Here is a 23,691-nt window from a genome sequence, read left to right as displayed (position 1 = left end):
ATTTATGGAAGAGGGTCTAGGGCTAACGTGTTCTAAGGCTTTACTTCAGAGTGGCAAATTTGCTTTTGCTGTGCACTTGCAAATACACTGATGCCCATGTCACTAGGATTAGCATATGAGCAAAAAGCATCTTCAAGTCCACCAGTTTCACGCCCCCATGGTGTCAAGACCACTACCAGCCATTCTGAGGGTTTCAGTAAAACCATCTTCTACATCGATTCCTTATATTCTCCCAAGAAGCCAATCCCAATTCTAGACCTTTTCTAATTAACAGAATGGGTCATCCTGAATTACTTCTCTTTCCCTTTTAGAACGGAATCCAAAAATACCATCTTTATTATTCCCCCACCCCTCACCCCAACTGATTCTTCAGTCACAGAGAAGAGGTGGTCTACGTGATCTTTGAGGTAACTTCTCTATTCTAGCACTCTCAACCAGGACAGGACAACAGTGATAATGGAACTCATTTAATAATAAAATGTAGTGCAAGTACAATTACTTGGGCGCTTGAGAGGTAAAGATCTGTTCAGGGTTACGTAGGTATTAAGTTATACCTCAGGGAATCAGACTAAGGTCTCCTGATTCCAAGTAGAGTACACTTTCTACTGCATCATGCTACCCAGGCCAAACTGGGCCCAGTCTTCATTTATTTTTTAAAACGACAAATGATATCAGACATTAACACAACCAATTAAACTTGCTTTGAAACTATCTACATTTAAATAAATGACTTTCAATGCAAATAATGCCATAACTTTTTAGTCATTCTCTAAGTTTCCCTCAGGATTCTCACTGTCCATTCTTTTTACATATTAAGTGTACTCCACTCTTCTGGTTCTGCCTTTTACAGTTTCAGGTACTTCATAAAGGCCTGTTCAGATTTCTCTACTTTGTTTATACTTGGCAGGCTTAAAAACATCACATGTTATCACATTAATGTAACAGAATGTATTTAACCACTTCCCCATTGTTGTACTTTAGGTGGCTTCCACTAAAAAAAACAAACAAACCACAATTCTAAATAATCCTTCTATGAAAGGATCTTTGACAATTTTGGATAAAAATTTTAGGATATGTTCCCAACAACAGAATTTTGACTCAAAGGTAGGATTCCTTTCGTAACTTTTCATGTGAACTGCCAGACTGCTTCTCCCCTAAAAGATTCTACTAGCTAAATAGTCTGAATTCAGACAGGCAGTCTTCATTTTACACTACCCAACTTCAGGCCAGTCACCTTGGGTCATTTCACTATAATTTTTATTTGCAATAAGAACTTTCTGAAGCTTATTTTATTAAGAATATTTGAATGGGTTTACTAAAAAAGCAGCAAATGGGAATGAAAAATGTTAAACTTGGAGTCAGGACGACCTGGATTCAGATCCTCCCCTTTTTAATGTTTGCAATGATGGGCAGATATATTATTTAGTCTGTGTCTCAGCTTCCTCACTTGTAATGCAGGAGTACCTGTAGTAGCTGTCTCCCACGGCTGTTTTGAAGCTCACATGAAATAACGTATGTAAAGTGCATTAGATTTAACACCCTGGAAGCCAGCTTTTAAACAGATTTTATGAAAAATCTTGACGTGTCTGAAGAATGGCCTACGCTTCAAAAATCTTCCCTTTGTCTTTGCAATGGTAGGGCTTATCTGTAGTATGAATTATCTAATGCTTATTACAGGTCAAACATGCTGAAATCTTTCCTAAATTCACTGCATTTGTGGGATTTCTTTTTCCTTTCCCTGATGGTTTCCTCTCACGCTAAGTATCATAGATCAATGTTTGGAATGAATCTTAGTGGTTATCTACAATACCTCTTGTGAGGGATGTAAAAAAAAGAAAACAATATCCAACCCAATCCAACCCTTTTTTATGGATGAAAGAAGTAAAGCCCAGAGTGATTGATATTTGCTCAAGTGTCACAGGTAGCAAGCAGCAGAGACAGAATCTGAACCCACATCTTCTGACTCCAAATTCAACCATCTTTCCACTACATTCTACATTCATTTCTTTTGTGTAGTTTCTCTCCAGTATGAAGTCTCTGATGATGAATGAAAGATGACCCATGAGTGAAGGCTTTCCCACATTCACCACACTCAAAGCATTTCTCTCCAGTGTGAATCCTCTTGTGTTCAGTAAGGTTTCCCCTCTGGCTGAAGGCTTTCCCACATTCATTACATTCATAGGGTTTCTCTCCAGTATGAATTCTCTGATGATTAATAAAGGTTGTTTTGTGGCTGAAGGCTCTCCCACATTCATTACACTTGTAGGGTTTTTCTCCTGCATGAATTCTCTGATGTTCAGTAAGGTGACCCTTCTTGCTGAAGGCTTTCCCACATTCACTACATTCATAGGGTTTCTCTCCAGTATGAATTCTCTGATGTAGAGTAAGGTTAGAGTTTTTGCTAAAGGCCTTCCCACATTCACTACATTTATAGGGTTTCTTTCCAGCATGAATTCTCTGATGTTCATTAAAATGTCCTCTCTGGCTGAAAGCTTTTCCACATTCATTACATTTATAAGGTTTCTCTCCAGTATGGATTCTCTGATGAAGAGTAAGATTTGAGTTTTTGCTAAAGGTTTTCCCACATTCATTACACTCATAGGGCTTTTCTCCTGTATGAATTCTTTGATGATAAATAAAGGATGTCCTATGACTGAACTCTTTCCCACATTCATTACATTTATAGGGCTTATCACCATCATGCATTATTTGATGTTCAGTAAGGTGTCCCCTCTGGCTGAAGGCTTTTCCACATTCATTACATTCAAAGGGCTTTTCTCCAGTATGAATTCTTTTATGTTCATTAAGGTTTCCTCTCTGGCTGAAGGTTTTCCCACAATCGTTACATTTATAAGGTTTTTCTCCAGCATGAATCCTCTGATGTTCAATAAGGTGTCCTTTCTGGCTAAAGGTTTTCCCACATTCATTACACTCAAAGGGTTTCTCTCCAGTATGAATTCTCTTATGTAGAGTAAGGTTTGATTTCTGGCTAAATGCTTTTCCACATTCATTACATTCAAAGGGTTTTTCTCCAGTATGAATTCTCTGATGAAGAGTAAGGCATGAATTGTTGCTGAAGGTTTTCCCACATTCATTACATTCAAAGCGTTTCTCTCCAGTATGAACTGTTTTATTAAGGTTTACATTCTGGTTGAAAGCTTTGCCATATTCACTATAAGAAAAGGGTTTCTCTTTAGTATTTATTGTCTGATATTGAATAAGACCTGAGTGATAACCAAGAGGCTTAGAAAGATTCTTCCCTAAGATGGTTTTGTTACATTTGATTAGATCTGAAAATTCTTTAATGCTCTTTCCAAGGATATCATAATTATGAAGACTTCTTCCTATATTAACTCTCTGTTGTGGAACAAGGGTTGACTCAAGTTGAAAGTTTCTCCCAAATGTGTTATATTCAAGGACACTTGCCTCATTAAGAGTTTTTCTGAGAGCAACTGTTACTTGTTTGGATTGTCTCTCCTGGTTGTCTTTCTGATTCTCTAACATCATATCACGTTCCCAAACTTTTCCCTTATTGGAATTCCAGTTGCCACCAGCCTTTGCCATTCTTTGTTTAGATGACATTCCCATGAAAACACCTTTCTTTGGAGATATGTTCCTGGTTTTACATATAGTTTCCTGACTGACAGAATCTGAAAAACAAAAACAAAAAAACTATCAATACCAACTGTTATCTTAGTGAAGAGAAAGGTATTTTATGGTTAAGTTCCAGACTTTCTTTCCTCCATCAAGGAAAAAAGATGACTAATCTGAAAAGGCAAAGCATTTTTTTGTTGTTTTTAAAATTCATTCTATTTTTTGATCTACATTCTTCAACTCTTCCCTCCATATAAGTTGGGTGACATCATACCTACATGGATCTGTAGTAGGCTGCATAGTTTTACTCAAAAAGTCTTAGTTAACAGATTAATGTCAACCGAGAGCTCTATATTTAGTGTTGTGCTTCACGGGTCTATACTTTGGCCCTGTCCTGTTCAAAACTGTCTCCAACACCTCTGATAAAAACATCAGATGTATACGTTGTTATCCATCTCTTACTGACATATAGGTGTGAGAGACAGCCAATACTTTGTGTGTTTAATATTTAAAACACCTCAATAGGCTAGAATAAAGGGGGAAAAAAAGAAGATGAAATTTGACAAGGATAAAATGTCAAATCCTATAGTTATGTCCAAAATATCAATTATATAAGTACATGCTTGGGGACAGCTAGTTTGATGTTCAAAAGTCATGGGTTTTACTTCACAAAGATGAATGTCATACAAAAAATGCTGTGGGCCCCCCAAAATTAACAAAATTCATTATTTCCATTAATAGATGTATAGTGTCCAGAGCACAAATAGTATTTGCTTCATTGTATTCTATGCTGATTAATTCTATGTTAGGCCACACTGAGAAACTTGTATCAGATCTTGGTAAAACCATTTTTGAGAGGCATTAACAAACTATAGTGTTTACAAAGAGATTCTACCAAAATGTTGAAAGATATGGAAACAACATATTAAACGCTACAAAGAATGAATGCAAAGATTGGAGAGAACTTGGAGAAAAGATTGGAAGGGTTGGTCAAAATGGTCAAAGGCTAGGAAAGGTTGAAGCAAATTAAGATTGAGAAAAGATCCCTAGATTTGGATCAAGGGAAGTTGAACATAAAAGTGCAGACTTAAAAGTCAGAAAACCACAATCTGAAACCCAATTGATACCAAGATGTGACTGTAAGAGTCAAGTCTTTCTGAGTTTTGGGTTTCTTATCGATAAAATAATGTTAAGAACTATTTCACAGAGAAGAAATGACCTTTGTAAATTTAAGTGTAAGGCTGTTTATAAGGTATTACTGATATATATATATATATATATACTTAAGAAAAATCACTTTGGCAGCTCTGGGGAGGAAGGATGAAACCAGAATGGTGGTCTCAAGGCAGGGAGACCAATTAGAAGGTTACTGCACTAATATAGATAAGAGTTAATAAAGGCCTGAACTAAGGTGATGGTTCTATAAGTAGAACAAGGGGTTAGATGGGATCCAGCTTACAAGACAATAGATTAGAGTCAAAGGGAGAAGCACATATTTCCCTAAGACTAGAAGAGAGCCATCAGAAAAGTTCTTTCTTGAAGCCAAAAATAAGAAATGAGGCTATGTAGCTCATGCTAGATAGCATCAGGCCTTCTCAATAAGCCTGGAGGCTTCTGAGAACAGCTGATTCTCCAACATTCCAGAGGTGCTGCCTCCTAACCAAACAACAACATTTTTGTTTACAATGGCTACAGTCTCTCTGGCTTTATTCCTTTACCTGAAAGAATGCCTCTGGATACTTCTCCCTCTGACATCCATGGCACCTCTCCACGTTCCAGCAGTAGTATCACTGCTGGCATAGAAACTGGAAGCCCTGCTCAATGAGAAATAAGGAGAAAAGGGATGAAGGCAAAGAATCATCTAAGAATTCAATTCCAACTTCTCTTTCTCTTCTGAGAAATAAAGGCTATACTAGGAAGGCCCTGTCATTAGTACAATGGACTTATGAAGAATGTTCTATATGGTACTCCCAGGAAGTCTGACAAATGACTCACAAAGCAGCCTTGAAACCAGGAAAAAAATTAGTTTATTTGACCCAATCTCTGCCACAAGAGAATTTTTCATGTACTTAAAAAGGACTTCAAAGGAAAATCTCTGACTCATGGGAACAGAGAGTGGGCAAGATATAATCTCAGGGTCAGTACAATGAAGCTGCTGATTTATAACTGTATAAAACAAAGACCTTTCTCCTTCAAACAGAAACACACTATCTCTCAGACCCTAAATTTAGGAATCTTTCCCCATTATGTCTTCTACATACCAAGCCAAAATGTTGGTTAAGCTCTTCAGACTTTAGCAAATGAAGATGCAAAGATGCTCCAATGAATAAGTTCTGAGGCATGAGGAAAGCTGTCCGTCCTTACCAAGGTAGACAAAGTTCTTGTAGTTCTCCAACATCACATCCCTGAATAGATTCTTCTGGGAAGAGTTCAGTTGGCCCCATTCTTCCTGGGTGAATTCTACAGCCACATCCTTGAATGTTAATGGTTCCTGAAACAAAAACTCTTGTTCAGCCCAGGATCATCTCTCACACAGAGAATGGGTGGAGCATGAAGTGGAGAGAGTACAGAGAGAATAGTTGTATCCTTGAGGGTTTTCAGTATCTTGTGTCAAATATTAGAACAACACTATTACATGCCTCATTTTAAACTAAATGCTGTGGTAAACAGTTGGCTTTAATTAACTTTTAGCCTCATAGCTTATCTCCCCAAGTGAAGCCCAACCTATACTTGACTGATCAATATAGTCAAAATGCATCTTTGATAAATAACACACATAAAAATTTCAAATACTAATATCTAGCCAAATGCATCATGTTGGCCAAATTTTGGGCAAGATGCAGGGCACAAAGACCATGGCAAAGTGCCTGAAGCTCCCATCTCCAGCTACAGATGTGACAGACTATTATGTTTATTCTAGCTATTGACAGGGCAAAAATCCCCTGGACCTACTCTAATTACTTCCTCAAATATTCATCAGTAAGCATTTCCTACGTGGAAAGCACTACTAGTTCCTAAAAATGATGAAGTACAAACTTGGTTCCCAGATTCCCATTCTCTGAAAATCACGGAGGAGGGAATGGCATATTTGGAAATACTGACATTTAAAAAAATTACAATATAAAGTGAGACAAGTGGACAAGGAACATACAAAATAAGTGCTTTGGGAGTGGGAAAGAGGGAATGAAGAAAGGTTTCATGGAAGAGATGACATCTGTGCTTTAAAGGATGGTTGGTCACTATTACAAAGGTGGAAAGTAGCAAGAGCAGGAAAGGGTTAAGGAAGCAAAAGCAAGGATCATGGGCAGGACAGTGTGGCAGACTTTTAAGCATGGCATACAGTTTAGTTTTGCTGGTAAGTCCAACTTAGTCAAAGTCTTCTTTGGGAGAAGGTTGTATGACAAAAAGAAAATGGAATTATGATAAGAAAAGAGAGTGGGAGTTAGATGTGGCTGTCCAAGTGTTCATGAGGAGGAGATCACAAATGACTCTGCCAACTCAGGGGCTGAAAGCCCATACAAACAACTGCTAAACAAGTCTCCACGAAACTTAATAGCACAAAGGGGAAAAAAACAGGACCAAGGAATCCATGCCCTGAGTGGATGGAAAGTTTGCTGAATTTTGTGGGGGGCTGCAACCAAGTCTGTAACATTTATATTTCTGCCAAGGTCTAGTGACTACTGTTTATGTTCTAAGTACAGGATGGTCCTCCTTCTACTAGGAAAGACAAAGAGGAATAAGGAATGGCTCTGACCTGTCTAAATTATATGGAAGGATGATGTATTCCTGAAAAAGAGTTGGAAGGGCTTCAACATGAAAATAATACAAGAAACAAGAATCTTAAGAGGCCAAGGAGAATCTTGAGTTTGTACTAGGAGGCTGGAGAATAGAAAAATGTCACAGAGAGGACAAAAGAAGGATCATTAAATACTTGGAGCTGAGAAACAGATGTGAGGATCAGACAACAAGGTGTTATACATGTTAAAAGAAAAAATCAGTAGTTTATTCTCTAAAGAATGAGGTTGCTCCACAGGTGCTCTTAGGTGAGAACTCAGCCAGGAAGGATAAGAGGAAGAAGAGAAGGTCAGTGGTGGCTGGTGACTCCCTGCTGAGGGGAACCAAGGCACATGGTAACAACAGAGACGCCTGTTTTCTTCCCACCCAAAACTGACAAATTTGATGGTTACCATCCATTTATGTTGATTCATGAGGACTTAAATGATGTTGCCAGAAGGAATATGGAAAGCATCATTGGAAAAGAAATGGAAGTGAGGGAGACTGTAATATAATATATCCCTGGGCAATCACTTAACCCCTACTTGCCTCCAATTCCTCAACTGTAAAATGGGAATAACAATAGCATCTCCCTCCCAGCGTTGTGAGGCTCAAATGAGATAAAATCTATAAAGTACTTGGCACAACGCCCAGCATGCAATAGGTGACAATGATGATGATAATCTGTCCATCAGCTCCTCTGTCCCCTCATTAGTGCATTCAAGAAAGGAAAGTGCTCAAAACGTAGCTGCAGTTGGTCAAAACAAATTCCTGTATTGGCCACATCCAAAAATGCTGGTTTCTTACTGCACTTAAGTTCATGCCTCTGATAGGAGAAGAAGAGGTGTCTGAGCTTCATTGTTTTAGATTGGCAGTTTACCACTGCAGTGATTAGAGTTCTAAAGTGTTTTCTTCTTAATGCTATCATAAGTACGTAAAAGTCTTCCCAGTTTTCTGTGAAACTGTCTATTTCACAATTTCTTCTGGCATAATAATATTCCATTACATTCACACACCAGTTTGCTTAGTGGTTCTCCACCAGGACATCCTCTTGGTTTACAATTTTTGGCTTCCATAAAAAGAGCTGCTATAAAATATATATATATTTTACATGAGTTATTTTCCTCTTTCTCTGATTTCTTTCATGTGTGGATGTAGTACTAGCTGGGTTAAAGATTATAAACAGTTTACTAACTTGGATACAATTCCAAACCAGGGATTCCAAACCTGAGGTCTGTGAACTTAAAAAAAAGGTTTTTTTGTAACTGTATTTTAATATAATTGGTTTCTTTTGTAAGTAAGGAATAGAATTCTATGTATAAGGGATAACAAATGAAAAGTCTGGAAGCTGGGAGATAGGGTATCTTGTGTGAGTAACCTCAAGGAGACCAGTGTCACAGCATCATAGAATATACAGTGGCATATAAGGAGCCTGAAAACGTAGGGGTCAGGTTATAAAGGCTTTTAAAAACCAAAGAGAAGTCTGTACACTTAATTCTAGAGAAAACAGGGAGCCTGTGGAGTGGATCAGACTTGAGTTTCCAGAAGATCACTTCGATAATAGAGCAAAGGATGAGGGGAGAAGCAGGAAGACCAAACAAAAGCCTGTTATGGTAGTCTAGGCATGAGTAGATGAGGGCCTGCTCTAGGTAGTGGCAGGGTTAGAGGAGAAAAAAGGAATATATAAGAGCTTTTGCCCAAGGCAGAATCAGCAGAACATGGTCAGATATTGGATATGGGGATGTTGAGAGTGAGGAGTCAAGGATGACATCTAGGTTGGAGCTTGAGTGACTGGTGGTGTCCTTAAAAATAACAGGAAAGTTAGGAATAGGGCAGGGCTTGGAGATAAGACAGTGAGTTCATATTGAGTTAGAGATGTCTAATAAGGAATTGTAGATACAAGACTAGAGGTCAGGAGAGAGGTTAGGGCTGGACAGACAGATCTAATCCAACCACTCCATAAAGCAATTTGGATTTTGTAAGAAAATTAAGTTAACTGGAAAGCAATTTATAACTAGGTCCACAAAGTCTCAATCTATGTATCATGAAATATGTTAGTGCCTGATTCTAACATCTACTTCCCTAATTTCCTTTTTATATCCCTCCTTTTTAATAGTCTTGTGGACTTGGAGTCTTTGGGAGGGGGCAAAATTATCATTTGTATTATACTGACACAGTCCAACCATGAGTAATTAATACTTTTTCAGTTATCAAGGTCTTTCTTTTATTTCTGTAAACAGGACTTTGTAATTCTATAAGATATAATGTATCCACAACTTAATTCCTAAATATTTTATGCGCTCTGTAATTTTTTTAATTAATTTTTTTCAATGTAAAAGAATTCTTCCCCTTTTCCCTCCAGGTGTGGAACTTTTGGTGGGAAGAGGATACTTACAAAGGAAAAGAGAACACAAAAATTCAGAAAAAATGTGCCCATGAAATTAGGTAACTGTAAGCACCTATAAAGAAAGCTATGTAGTTTTGAACTTGGCTTGGGCACAATCATGAGGAATAAGCTAAGTCTAGGAAACTGTCATTAGAGAGATCAGTTTAGGAATAAGAGAGACATGGTGGTCAGAAATGATACAAGGACACTCTCAAGGTCTCTCTTAAGAACTTTGGAACTGGTTGTGGGACATGGGCTTGATCAGAGAAGGTGCTGTACACTATGAGCAAAGCACAACTGCAGGAGCTCAAAAGAAACTTGAGATGTGCAGATTCAGAGAAGCTACCCCAAATGTTCACATGGACTATTTATGGCTCACCTGTGGTAGAACATTCTGAACTTGTATTGATCTGATCAGCCACAGCAGGAAACACCATAACTTGATCCTAACAAAGCAATATCATTTTCGGTCCTCTTTAGGAACGAAGAACAACCACCATACCAGACTCATCCTTCAGGACCAGATGTGGCAAACAGGTTAAGTGACTTGCCCGGGGTGACATGGCTAGCAAGTGTCTGAGGCTGGACTTGAATCGCTTCACTGATTACGCCCACCCAAACTAAGAGCTTGTCCCCTCTACTCAAAGCCCTTCTCGTTTGTTCTGCTCCTAGGCACCCAATTATTAAATGCCACATGCTCCAGGCACTGCACAAAGCACTGGGGATACAAATCTAGGAACAAAAGCATCCCTGCCCTCAAGGACCTTCCAGAAACCAGGTGATTTGGAGGACAAGGGCACTAACCAACCCACAGGGCAGGATCAGGAAAGGTTTGGCGTAGAGGGTGCCATTATAGCCAGTTTTGAAGTAAACGAGGAAACCAAAGAGCCAGAGAAGGAAGGGGGAGCAGGAGAGTTTGTCCCAGCCACAAGGAAAAGGGGGATGGAGGGCCGTGAGTGAGGCAAAGTCTGAGGCCAGACTGACTGGACCAGGGGTGGGGAATCTTCGGCCTTGAGGCACATGTGGCCCTCTAGGTTTGGATTCTGTCAAAGGGTCTTGAGGAACTTGAGGGTCACATGTGCCCTGAACTGGACCATGGAATGCGGGGGAAGAATGATGTGAAATAATGCTGCAAAGGTAGCTTGGCCCCTGATCATGAAGGCCTTTCAGCGCTCACCTAGGGGTTTCTGCTTGTTCCCCCAGCTCAGAGAGAGCCATGGTCAGAAATGCACTTAGTGCAGTCACACTGTTATCTGACAAATCCATGTAGAGAAGTCCTTCTTTCTCTCCTCTTTGTCTTGTCTTCCATAAATCCACTCTGAGCACAGAGACTGGGTCCTGGACTTGTTTGTTGCACAGGACTTAACTCAGTATTGAGCGCATAGATCTGAATAAATGCTAAAAATGTTTAACATTTATATATCATTTTAAGGTTTGCTAAGCATTTTACAGATATTTTCTCATTAGATCCTCACGACAACCCTGGGAAGCAGGTGCTGTCATCATCCCCATTTCACAGATGAGAAGACAAAGGCAGACAAAGGTTAGATGAGTTGCCCAGGGTCACACAGCTAGGAAGAGCCTGAGGTAAGAGTAGAACTCAGATCTTCTTGCCTCCTAGTTTAGCACTCTAGATTCTGTGAGAGGTTTCAAACTCCCTTCCCCATCCCTCCCCCTCAGTATAACCTGAACCAGATTACACTGTAATTGGGAAATATTTGACAAAATAGATAAAAACACAAAGGACCATGGATAACACTAATATGTGGTCTTCTAGGACACTTCTGAGTAGGTGAATAATGGGGTGGGAAGGCAGAGAGGGAAGGATTCTAAAGGCAAGTACTTGCTAAGGAGGGAAACTTCTGTATAAATTTACAAAGCCTGGTCAAAAAGCACAAGCAACCTGGGCATGAGACCCTTTCTGCCACCTCTTGGTGGACTAACATTTCATTCTCTGGGAATCAGTTTCCTTTGGGGCCAAATGACGGAGTTGTAAGGGATGATTTCTAAGGATCTACAGACTCTAAGAAACTTATACTATCTGTCAGAATAGGTTAGGGCTTTGGAAAGAAAGCAACACGTTTGGATTGGACCCAGAAGAGGACCTGGTCAGGCAGGAAAAAAAGACAAGAGAAAGATATGTTCCCACACTTAGGGAGAGAAGTGACAACAAACAACTCACCTGGATCCTGGCCAGCCCGCCTTCCTCTTCCTCCTCTGTACTTTCTCCAGGAAGGACAGGATCTAGAAAAGATAGGGCTACAGGAGAAAAAGGAGATATGAGGGATACACTGCAGGGTGGAAATCCCTAGAAAACATCCCATGGCCACCAGAGAATCCAGGTGTGTCCTGGGAATTGAAGGAGACGCACCAGAGCAGGAGCACGCTCCAAGTTTATCAGGACACACCCAGGGAATTCACAGCTCTAGGTCCATATTCCTGGCACACAGCAGGCCCTCTGAGTTATCAGCTTTATTACCGAGACAGGCAGTGTGGTATGGTGGAAAAGGCCCAGAACCAAGACTCAGCAGATCTGGATTCTAGTCTGCCTCTACTAGTGAGCAGAAGACTGTCAGCAAGATACTTGTCATCCAAGCCTCAATTTCCACAACTGTAAAAGAAAGAATGACAAAGACAGGCTGACCTGTCCCAGGGAGGCTTCTGAGATAATACAAAGGGATACATTCTGACAAGTGAAAACACCACCACAATCACCGTAACTCCAGGTCAGCAACAGCTGAAGGGCTCTGGAGGGAGGCTGGAGCAACACCACATGCCCTAGAAAAATAGGGGGTCAACGAGTAGGACATTGTGACCCAGCTGGAGGCCCCAAGTAGGCCTCTGGCACATGGATGCACCAGAATCAGGGATGGAGAAGCTGTGCTCCAGAATCCATTCCCAACATCCCCACCCACTGGGATGTACCATGCTACCCAAGGATAACTGGAAAAATAATGGTATTGGGACACTGGTAGAAGGCAAAGCCACATGAAGGTGCCAGTAGCCTGACTCCTTAAGTCAAGAGCTGATTCTTTTAAAGCATCCTGACGTTTTTGGGGGGAGTTCAGACCAGTGACTGCATGAGTGTGGGTAACTGATTTTCAGAATGGAGATGCCCTACACCAAGTCAGGTCGACAACCCACATGTGCCTCTTGTTGCCTGGAATACTGAGGGGAAGTAGCTTGCCCCCATGTCCTCCTTACTGCAGGGGCAGGTACCCACTAGAAATTGTGCCCAGGAGGAGCTGGGTCCCTCTGTTCAGCACTCCATGCATCCTTATCTTCATCCCATCTCAGTGGTGGAATAAACAGAGTTCTGGACTTGGACTCAAGAAGACTTGAATTCAAATCCTGCCCCAGATACCTGCTAGCTATGTGGCCTTGGGTAAGTCACTGAAAAAGGCCTGTGCCTCAGTTTGTTCATCTGTAAAATAGAGCTGATAAAAATAGCACCCACTTTACAAGATCGTTATGAAGATCAAATGAGATAATATGTATAAAGTGTTTTGCAACATTAAAGTTCCCCATTAATGTCAGTGATTATTAAGTTCTTATATTTTAGAAATTAGACTGATCAAAGACCTTGATTTTGTTCAGTTTGAAAATGTTACATAATTTAACTTGCTTGTCTTTTATGATTCCTTTTCTCCTCTGGACAAGACCTTTCCCTAGGCCCTGCTGCAAAAGGTCCCTGTCCTGTATCCCCAGGCTGTAGGGTCAGAACCCGCAGCAGAACCAGCAGCTCCAGGATGGGCTCACTCACATTAGTCTCTGCTTCAATGCTCTGATGAAGTCTCTCACACTCACACACACACACACACACACACACACACACACAGAGCCTCTTCCTACAACAGAATTGTGCTCCCCAGAGATGTCTTCCCCACCATCAGGTGGAGTTGGAGGATCGAAAAAAAAAGATTCCTGGCCTTGTCCTCTTCTGAGTGATCTGATATATGTGTCTAAGTGTGCTCTTCTGGACTCCGTGTGCACACCCATTCTGAGTTTATCGCCGTGTAAGGGTGGTGCTTTCTTGGCCCATTCTAGTAAACACTCTCACCCATGATTTGGATGGGGACATGAGTGGCACGCTTTATGTCTGACTGATGGATGTCACCAAGCTGAGAGGTACTGCTAATAACTCAGAAGAACCAGAATCTCCAAAGACCTGGGCAGACTGGGACAAATGGCCAAATCCAATGAGATAAAATGAAGTCGGGATAAAAGAAAGACCCACACTTGGGTTCGGTTGTCCTCAAAATTACAGCCTGGGGGAGACAACACTAAATAAGAGTGTATTTGTCATTCAAAGACACAGGCTTTGCAAGCTCAAAGGAAGAAATCTTCTTCATGTCCTGTGGCATGAGGGGCAGGTCACTTTATTTCCTTTTACTCTGTCATGCTACTTTCGTAAAAGATTCTTTTAGAAATGTCAATCTTGATCAACCAAACTAAGAGACAAAAGACTGTAGGCTGGCACAAAAAAATCCTTGGGCAGGCCGGATCCCAGAAAGTGCCAGTGGAACTGGACCTGAGATATGTGTACAGTGGGGGCAGGTGGGAAGAGAAACAGAGTTGAGGTCATAAAATATGCCAACCCCCATCTCCTCACTGGTGGGCTCTCCTTTTTTGGAACACAATATAGATCCCCCACCCTAGACACCCCCACCCTAGGCAATTCTCACCTTTCTCTTCAATCATGAGAGTTGAGTTCTCCATAGTCGCACCTTCCTGATGATCTCTGATCCTATATCCCCAGGCTGTAGGGTCAGAACCTGCAGCAGAACCAGCAGCTCCAGCATGTGCTCATTCACATCAGTCTGCTCAAATGTTCTGATAAAGTCTCAGACAAGACACAGCCTCCTCCTACAACTGAATCTCGGTTCCCAGGGGTGTCTTCTCCACATTCGGGTGAAGTTGGGGGATCAAAAGCAAGGTCACTTTAGACAGGATCTTGACTCTATCTTGCCAGCTGTGAGTTCCTGCAGACTCCACCAAAGGGTTGGTGGGGCCACAGACAGGCGAGAGTGAGCAGGAAGGATCTGCAGCCTTAGTCACACACTCCAACCCAAGGCACCGCAGATGTGGCCAGAGACCCTGAAAATACGAATGAGGTTGAGCTGAGTTTTATTAGTTCAACAATTTTTTGACAAAGACTTAAAGCAAACCTATTATGTGTCAGATCCAATATAAGTGTTATTTAGGGCAGGGGGATCAGCAAAGCTGATCATATATTTGGCTCTGGGTCAAAATAACACCTGTACAACTATTTATGGGTGCGTATCTCCAGACACAAACACAAATATTTCAATGACACATAACTTCATCACTGTGTGTACACCCCCTTCAATGCAGATGACAACCCTCTCCATCAGCTCCTGTCAGTTTAATAATCATCTCTATATCCAGGCAGCTTCAAGCTCCCTTCTGATCTATCACAAACACCACAAAAAGTCTGTTGGAATTTTCACTGAGTCTCACACAAGCTTCCAACTCAGGATATCCAAAATACAAGTTGCTCTTTCTCCCCAGCTTCCTAGGCTCTGCAGAAGCCACCTTTCTAGCCAACCAAGTTCACAACCTTGGGATATAGTTAATCAGTTTCTACCTCCACATCTTTTGCATATTCTCCTCTCCCTACTCAAACAACTACCATTCCAGGGTCAGTGAGTGGGCCGTCCCCTTGACCCTTCCTATCTCCCCAGTCTATTCACACTTGATTTCTCCACAATTCTTCTATCCAGTGAGGAAGATCTTTGCCATGTTTGCTTTTCCTCCAAAAGACATTCCATCCCTCCACCTTAACCGCTCCCCTCTCCCTAGTCAGCGAAAACACCATAAGTCAGGAAATGAGTTTCATGAAGGACCAGTAGGAGGGTCCCTGAAGTGCAGAGTACAGGGTGAAGGAGGTATTTGTAGATCATTAAACTGGAGATCCTGTCTATGCTCTGTGCATTATTCCTTCTGTTCTTGCTCTCCTCTAATCCTTGCCTCATCATTCAACTGAAATTGCTCTCTCTCTCTCCAAAGTTACCAATGATCTTAATCGCCAGATCTAACAGTCTTTCTTGGTCCTCAACTTTCTTGACCCATTTACTATATCTGACTGTCAATTACCCCCTCTCTTCTCTAGGGTTTCATGACACTGTTCTCTCTGTTCTCCTCACTCATCTGAATGCTCTGTCTCAGTCAGCTTTGCTAAATCTTCATCCTGGGGACACTGTGGGGAACTTATCAAAGCTTTGTCGGAGGCCCTCTTCTCCTTCTATATCATCTCACTTGGTGATTTCATTAGTTCCCAAGGAATGAATTATCATCTCTACACAGATGATTTCCATGCTATATTTTTAGTTCCAGTGTCTCTCCTGAACTCCAATCTTGTATCACCTATTGGCTTTTGGACACCTGAGGATGGACATCCCTTAAACATCTCAAATTTAATGAGCCTAAAATAAAATCATCTTCTCCTCTGCTCCCAACCCCCCAAGTCTTCTTTCCTTCTCACTTTCCTATTACTGTCAAGGGCATCCTCCCAGGAACCCAGGTTCACAACCTTGGTATCATCCTTGATTCTTTTCTCACACTTATTGCACATATCCAATTTATGGTCAAAGCTGTTCCTAACTTTGCAGTGTCTCATATATGTCCCCTTCTCTCTACTCACACAGCCACCACCTAGTGAAGGTTCTTATCACTTCACTTCTAGACCACTGCAATAGCCTTTGGCTTGACCTCCCTTCTTTGCCTCTCTCTCCTCTCCAATCCATCCTCCACTCCACTGCCAAAGTGTTTTTCCTAACGCACATGTATGACCCTGTCAATTTCCTACTAAAAATCTCCATTGACTTCCTATTAACTTTCGGAATCAAATCTGAAATCAGATCAGTATTTAAAACCCTCTTCTCTTTATATACTATCTCATTTGGTGATCTTATCAACTTGCACTTTATTAAAAAATTTTTAAAAAATTGAATTATAATTTAAAATTTTAACTATCAATGGAAACATCATCTGTAATGTTAATTATATATGTACACATATATATCAGGAAAAGTTATATGTATGATATATAATTATACACATTATATATTATACATGTATACTTACGTATATATTCTATATATGTATATGTTAATGTATGTATATATTACATGCGTGTATACACATCCACATATATTGCACATATACTCTTTTTTTTAGCTACCTGGCTGCTATTACCTTCTCCTTAAAACAATCTTTCATCTGGCCGGATGCTGTTTCCCTTACTAGCTCTTCAGACAGGGCTTATCTCACTTGGATTCCTGTATCTTCAATGCCTAATAAACAGGTAGCCAGCCATGAGTCAGGTCATAAGTCTCTCTGAATTTGGCTATTCTGACAAAGGGCATTTCCAAGTCCATACTGGGCCTTTCTAGCTTAGCCTGGTCTGCCAAGGTTTCAGGGACATGATCCGTGGGAACCTTGAGTCATAGCACAACGAGGGACCAAAGCAGGAATTTAACGATGAACAAAAAAGTTATATTCTATACGGTTAAATATACACGTATATACACACAAATTATATATATATATAATATATATTCATACATCTTTAAGTTAAAAAATTTTTCGGCTGTTCAGACCAGTGATTTCACCAACGTGATGAGATTTTGGTGTGGACCATCTTCTCCTTAATGTAGACTCGAACTCGTGTACCATCCTTTAAGACCCTTGCCCAAGGCACTGAAGGGTCAGAAACCTTGCCTCCAGTCAGCGAAGCATCAGAGACAGGCTCTTTGTGATGTTAAAGCCGGCCCTCCATGGACCGCAGTGCATTTCATCAATCTCCATTCTCCAACAAAGTCCTACTTGGTACCAGCGAGCTGTATACTTGGACAAAGCCGTCCTAGCAGATGGGAAAGGCTTCCAGCCTGGAGAGCTGAAGCCCATTATACAGAAATCTGGAGACAAAATTTTATTTTGGGAGGGGGCCGAGGGACAGCGAAGCAGTGGGTAGAAAGGGGAGCCGCACCAATGAAATCACAGGTCTGGCTATCGAAGATTGCACCTGGGGGTGGTGGGCAAAGACTTGTGCATGACATCCAGGGAGGGCATGGACAGTGAGGGCAGCTGGAAAGAGGGAGAGGGAAGTGGGGAGCCCAGGGAAAAGAGAAGAGAAACCGTCCTGGAAAAGGCTCCAGGCGGACTTACAGGGGTGAATCAGCGCAGCCCTGGTTCATGAGGCCTAGAGAGGACCCCCCAAGTCATCCCCGGGAGTGCCACGCAGCACTGGGCAGACCTTCTCCCCAAACCTGAGCTCCCAGCATGCCTAGCAGGGAGCTCCGGCCAGGTGTCCGCGGCAGGAGAGGCCCGGGGTCCCCGGCCCGCACCCCCACTTGGGCACAGAAGCTGCCCCCTGCCGCCACACAGAGGGGCCCGTCGTTCTGTTCTCCAAGCCCCCCCAGACTGTCCGGTCCTGAAGAGCTCTCCCCCGAACCCACTCCCCAGCCTCCCCTCCACAGACAACTCCCCGGGGAGCGCCCACCCCCTGCGCAGGCGCACTCGGCGCTGCCAGGACCCCCAACGGCCGAGGACAAAGCGCCGGGAACCGCCCAAGACGGGCCAGGGGCGAGCCCGGAGGAGAGCGACAGCAGCAGAGAGCGCGCTGGCGGCCCGGCCGAACCTCCCATCCCCACTCACCGGCGCCGGTACCTCCGCCGCGCCGGTCCGACAACCGCTCCCCGGGGCAGCCACAATGAACCTCCGGAGCCGGCCGGCCACCAATGGCGGAACGCCGGCCCCCGGGCCGCTGCGCCTGCGCACACGGAGTCTCGTTCTCGGACTACAATTCCCGGCGGGCCTTGGGGCCGGCGGCGCCAGAGCTGCGCTCCTGCTCCTGTGTGTAGTGTCAGAGGGAGAAGGCCTGCTCCGCGTCAGTTACACTGCAGACCACGTGGCGGAGGACGTCGAGGCTCTGCTGAGCAAGATGCTTTCTGGGCCCCTTTGGGCTCCCTGCGGCCGTTAGCTCACATCAGTCTGACTTGGGAGGGAAGTCAGGGTCCGGGTGGATGTCGCGTCTGCTGTCCAGGTCCCATTTTTAATTTTTCAGTGGCTTGTTCAGATTAATTCACCTTTAAATCTTCTTAGTTACACACCCAATGTTTTCCTCTCTACTATACTTTATTCTTACTGGTAGGCAGCTAGGTGGCGCAGTGGACTGAGTGATGGACTTTGAGCCTGATGAATATTTCCTTTTTAAAAAAAGTTTTTAAATATTAATTTATTTTTAGTTTTCAATATTCATTTCCATAAGATTATGAGTTGCAAATTTTCTCCCCCTCTCTCCCTTCCCCCACCCCCAAACACCATACATTCGGATTACCCCTTCCCCCAATCTGCCCTGCCTTCTATTACACCCCTCCCTTCCCTTATCCCCATCTTCTGTCTTTTCCTGTAGGGCAAGATAAATTTCTATGCGCTGTTACTTGTATTTCTTGTTTCCCAGTTGTGTGCAGAAACAATTCTCAACATTCATTCCTAAAAAACTTTAAGTCCCAACTTCCCTCTCTTCCTCCCTCCCCACCCGTCCCCACTGAGAAGGCAAGCAATTCAATATAGACCATACATGTGGAGTTATGCAAAAGATTTCCATAATAGTCATGTTGTGTAAGACTATATTTCCCTCCATCCTATCACCACCCATCCCCACTGAGAAGTCAAGCAATTAAATATGGGCTATATATGTGTAGTTTTGCAAAAGACTTCCATAATAGTTATGTTGTGAAAGACTAACTATATTTCCCTCCATCCTGTTCTGACCCCCATTTATTCTATTCTCTCTTTTGACCTTGTCCCTCCCCAAAAGTGTTTACTTCTAATTATTCCCTCCTCCCATTTGCCCTCCCTTCTACCGTCTCCCTCACACCTCACTTGTCCCCTTCTCCCCTACTTTCCTCTAGTGTAAAATAGATTTTCGTACCAAATTGAGTGTACATGTTATTCCCTCCTTAAGCCAAATGTGATGAAAGTAAGTTTTCATTTTTCCCTGTCACCTCCCCCCTTTTCCTTTCCATTGAAAAAGCTTTTTCTTGTCTCTTTTATGAGAGATAATTTGCCCCATTCCATTTCTCCCTTTCTCCTCCCAATATATTCTTCTCTCATCCACTGATTTTATTTTTTTAGATATCATCCCTTCCTGTTCAACTCACCCTGTGCCCTCTGTCTACATATATATATATGTGTGTGTGTGTGCATGTGTGTGTATGTGTATGGATAGATAGATAGAGAGATAGATAGATAGATAGATAGATAGATAGATATGTATATGATCCCTCCAACTACCCAAGTACTGAAAAAAGTTTCAAGAGTTACAAATATTATCTTTCCATGTAGGAATGTAATCAGTTCAACTTTAGTAAGTCCCTTATGATTTCTCTTTCCTATTTACCTTTTCATGCTTCTCTTCATTCTTGTGTTTGAAAGTCAGATTTCCTATTCAGCTCTGGTCTTTTCATCAAGAATATTTGGAAGCCCTCTATTTCATTGAATGGCCATTTTCCCCCCTGAAGTGTTATACTTAGTTTTTCTGGGTAGGTTTTAATCCTAGTTCCTCTGACTTCTGGAATATCATATTCCAAGCCCTGCAATCCTTTAATGTAGAAGCTGCTAGATCTTGTGTTATTCTTATTGTGTTTCCACAATACTCAAATTGTTTCTTTCTGGATGCTTGCAATATTTTCTCCTTGACCTGGGAACTCTGAAATTTGACTACGACTTTCCTAGGAGTTTTTCTTTTCGAATCTCTTTCAGGAGATGATTGATGGATTCTTTCAATATTTATTTTACCCTCTATTTCTAGAATATCAGAGCAGTTTTCCTTGATAATTTCATGAAAGGTAATGTCTAAGTTCTTTTTTTGATCATAGTTTTCAGGTAGTCCCATAATTTTAAAATTGTCTCTTCTGGATCTGTTTTCTAAGTCAGTTGTTTTTCCAGTGAGATATTTCACATTGTCTTCTATTTTTTCATTCTTTTGTAATTTCTTGGTTTCTCATAAAGTCATTAGCTTCCAAATGCTCCATTCTGATTTTTAAAAAAACTGTTTTCTTCAGTGAGCTTTTGAATTTCCTTTCCATTTGGCTAATTCTGCCTTCTAAATCATTCTTCTTCTCATTGGCTTTTTGGACCTCTTTTGCCATTTGGGTTAGTCTATTTTTAAAGATGTTATTTACTTCAGCCTTTTTGGGCCTCTTTTAGCAAGTTGTTGACTTGCTTTTCATGATTTTCTTGCATCACTTTCATTTCTCTTTCCAATTTTTTCTCCACCTCTGTTACTTGATTTTCAAAATCCTTTTTGAGCTCTTCCATGGCCTGAGACCATTGCATATTTATTTTGGAGGTTTTGGATGCAGAAACCTTGACTTTGATGTCTTCCTCTGATGGTACAGTTTGTTCTTCCTCATCTGAAAGGATAAATGAAAATACCTCTTCACTAAGGAAGTAACCCTCTATAGTCTTATTTTTTCCTCTTCTTTGGGCACTTTCCCAGCCTATTCCTTGACCTTTGAGTCCTTTGTGAAGTGGAGTTGGCCTGCACTCTGGTCTGGAAGCAACCAGAAGCACTCTTTTTGCCCAGGACCTGCGAGTAGAATTCCCTCTCTAGAGCCTCCACCAGCTCCACCAGCCACAGCTCCTCCTCACTCCAGGACTGGCACTCAGGACTGACACCCATATTGGCAGTTCAATTCCCCCAGGTTCTTTAGGTCGAAGGCTCCTAAATGAAAGCTGCTACCACAGCCAGTGCCACTGCCCTGGGCCTGGGCTGGAACATGCTCCCTTCTCACACAGGTGAAAAAGCTTTCTTACCGACCTTTGAAGCTGTCTTTGGCATTTGTGGATTGAGAAATCTGGGAACCACAGCTGCTACTCGTGATTCTGCACCCTGAACCCTGCTCCAGTCCTGTCTGTGCTGCACCATGAGGCCAAGGCTAGACTGCACTCTGCTCTGAGCCTGGTGTGATAGATCTTTCCCGTTGGCCTTCCAGGCTGTCTTGGGCTGGAAATCTCTTTCCCTCTGTTGTTTTGTGGCTTCTGCTGCTCTAGAATTTGTTTAGAGTCATTTTTTACAGGTATTTTATGGGCTATGGGAGGAGAGTTTCTAGAGGTGCATCCTTCTACTCTGCCATCTTGGCTCTGTCCTTAATGAACATTTCTTAAGAGCCCGTTACGTGTCAGGCACTTTACTTAGCACTGGGGATGCAAAAAGTGGCAAAAGACAATCCCTGCCCTCAAGGAGCTCATAGCCTCTCCAGAGATAAGTAAGCAAATATGTACAACAAACTTTATGTAGGTTAAATATGAAATAAAAGAGGGAAGACACTAGAATTAAGAGAGGTTGAGAAAACTTCCTGTAGAAGAATCATTTTGGTTGGAATTTCAAGGGTATCAGTGAAGCCAGTAAGAGATGAAGAAAGAGTATTCTGGGCATGGGGGACAGCAAGAGAAAATTTCTGGAGTGGAGAGATGGAGTATCTTGTTTGTGGAACTGAAAGGCCAGGGGGATTTCATATTTGATTCCTTGGATGATTAGAAACCATTGGAATTTGAGTATGAGGTATGTATGAAATGGTCAGATCTGTGCTTTAGGAAAGTCACTTTACTGGCTGAATGAAGGATGGATTGGAGTGGAGAGAGACTCCAGACAGGCAGATCTACTAATAGTCCATTGCAATAGTTTATTCATGAGGTAATGAAAGCATGTACCAGGATGGTGGCAGTGTCATAGGAGAGAAGGGGGGATATTTGAGAGAAGTTGCAAAGGCAGAATCCACACTGGCCTCAGTCTGACTTTTTGATTAGTTCTGAAGTAGAAGATTTTACCTGCTGTAGTTTTTCATTGCATTTCTTGATCAATATTTGGCCTTATGAAATTTTAAATTTTTTGCTGGGAGTAGGTGTGGGGTAGTTAATCTTCCTGAGGCAACCATTTTGGCCAGAAAAGCCTTGCAAACAATTTTCAACAATGGACCAGTCCCATCTTTACCATCTCACAACTGATGGAAAAATTTATAAAACATAAGATCGCATTGTGCTTATTGTTTGGTGATCATGAAAGAACACTTGATTTATTAGACAAAATCCCTTTCATCTATATATTGAGATCCCATTCAGGATTCTTTAGAAGATAATAACAACAGAAACAACTCTATCCAGTAACCTTCTGAAAATAAACATCAGATGAGGTATAAAACAGGGATATACATGCTCCACAAAAGTATTCACTGTTATGATGGAGGACCTGTAGGTCCTTCAAGTCTCTTTGTGGATAACATTGTGTTGATTTTACCAAACCCAATTGACATTGCAGAAGCTTCCTGGAAGAGTTCCATACTCATTCAAAGTAGATGTACTATCTATCCACACAGGAAAGAGAACATGAAGAATGTACAGTGTTCACATTTCAACCTGCATCTGAATGGATTTTGTTCAAGAATGCCTATCTCTGGGACAGCCAGTACAAATATTTTCATATTTTGTTCTAATCAGTCAAGATCCAAATTCTTATCTTCCCTACCTGTTCTCCACCCCCCCCCAAGAGAACATAAGAAAAACAAAACTCATTTTAAGCATATATAGTAAGTAGAGACAACTTTCCACACTGGCCATACCTTTAAAGAATATGTCTCATTCTGCATTCTGAGTCTGTCAGGAGCTAGGAAGCATTCATTAGTGCTCTGTAGTTCTGGTTGGTCATTATGCTAAGAGTTTAACACAATAAAATTCCATTCCATTTATGTACCATAGTTTGTTCATCCATTCCCCAGTTCATGGGTACATACCAATCAAACTACCATAATACTATTTTATAGAGCTGGAAAAAATAATAACAAAATTCACCTGGAAAAACAAAAGCTCAAGGACATCAAAGGAATCAATGAAAAAAAATGTGAAAAAAAGTG

The 23,691-nt window shown here is 41.7% G+C and overlaps 1 protein-coding gene across 4 annotated transcripts in view; it reads right to left on the bottom strand.

The window, feature by feature from the left end:
- LOC140503292 (uncharacterized) overlaps positions 1 to 18,532 on the bottom strand; it is a 59,733-nt gene extending 41,201 nt beyond the window's left edge. The window contains exons 1-6 of one of the 4 annotated variants that reach the window (XM_072607160.1): positions 18,434 to 18,532; positions 14,440 to 14,851; positions 11,937 to 12,013; positions 5,959 to 6,085; positions 5,313 to 5,408; positions 2,074 to 3,650 (exon numbers count right to left, since the gene is read on the bottom strand). In XM_072607160.1, the coding sequence (XP_072463261.1) occupies positions 2,074 to 3,650; positions 5,313 to 5,408; positions 5,959 to 6,085; positions 11,937 to 12,013; positions 14,440 to 14,473 (1,911 nt within the window). In that variant the 5' untranslated portion in view covers positions 14,474 to 14,851; positions 18,434 to 18,532. Of the gene's footprint in view, positions 1 to 454; positions 3,651 to 5,312; positions 5,409 to 5,855; positions 6,086 to 11,936; positions 12,014 to 12,125; positions 12,144 to 14,439; positions 14,852 to 18,433 lie in introns of those variants that run through there. The other 3 variants (XM_072607156.1, XM_072607158.1, XM_072607157.1) reach the window with 3 other exon arrangements.
- Between the last annotated feature and the right edge of the window lie 5,159 nt (positions 18,533 to 23,691).

Source organism: Notamacropus eugenii, chromosome 5 (assembly GCF_028372415.1).
Source record: "Notamacropus eugenii isolate mMacEug1 chromosome 5, mMacEug1.pri_v2, whole genome shotgun sequence".
NCBI classification, from domain to species: domain Eukaryota; kingdom Metazoa; phylum Chordata; class Mammalia; order Diprotodontia; family Macropodidae; genus Notamacropus; species Notamacropus eugenii.
The sequence above is the reverse complement of the archived record's forward strand: the minus strand, read 5'-3'. Positions and strand labels throughout refer to the sequence as shown.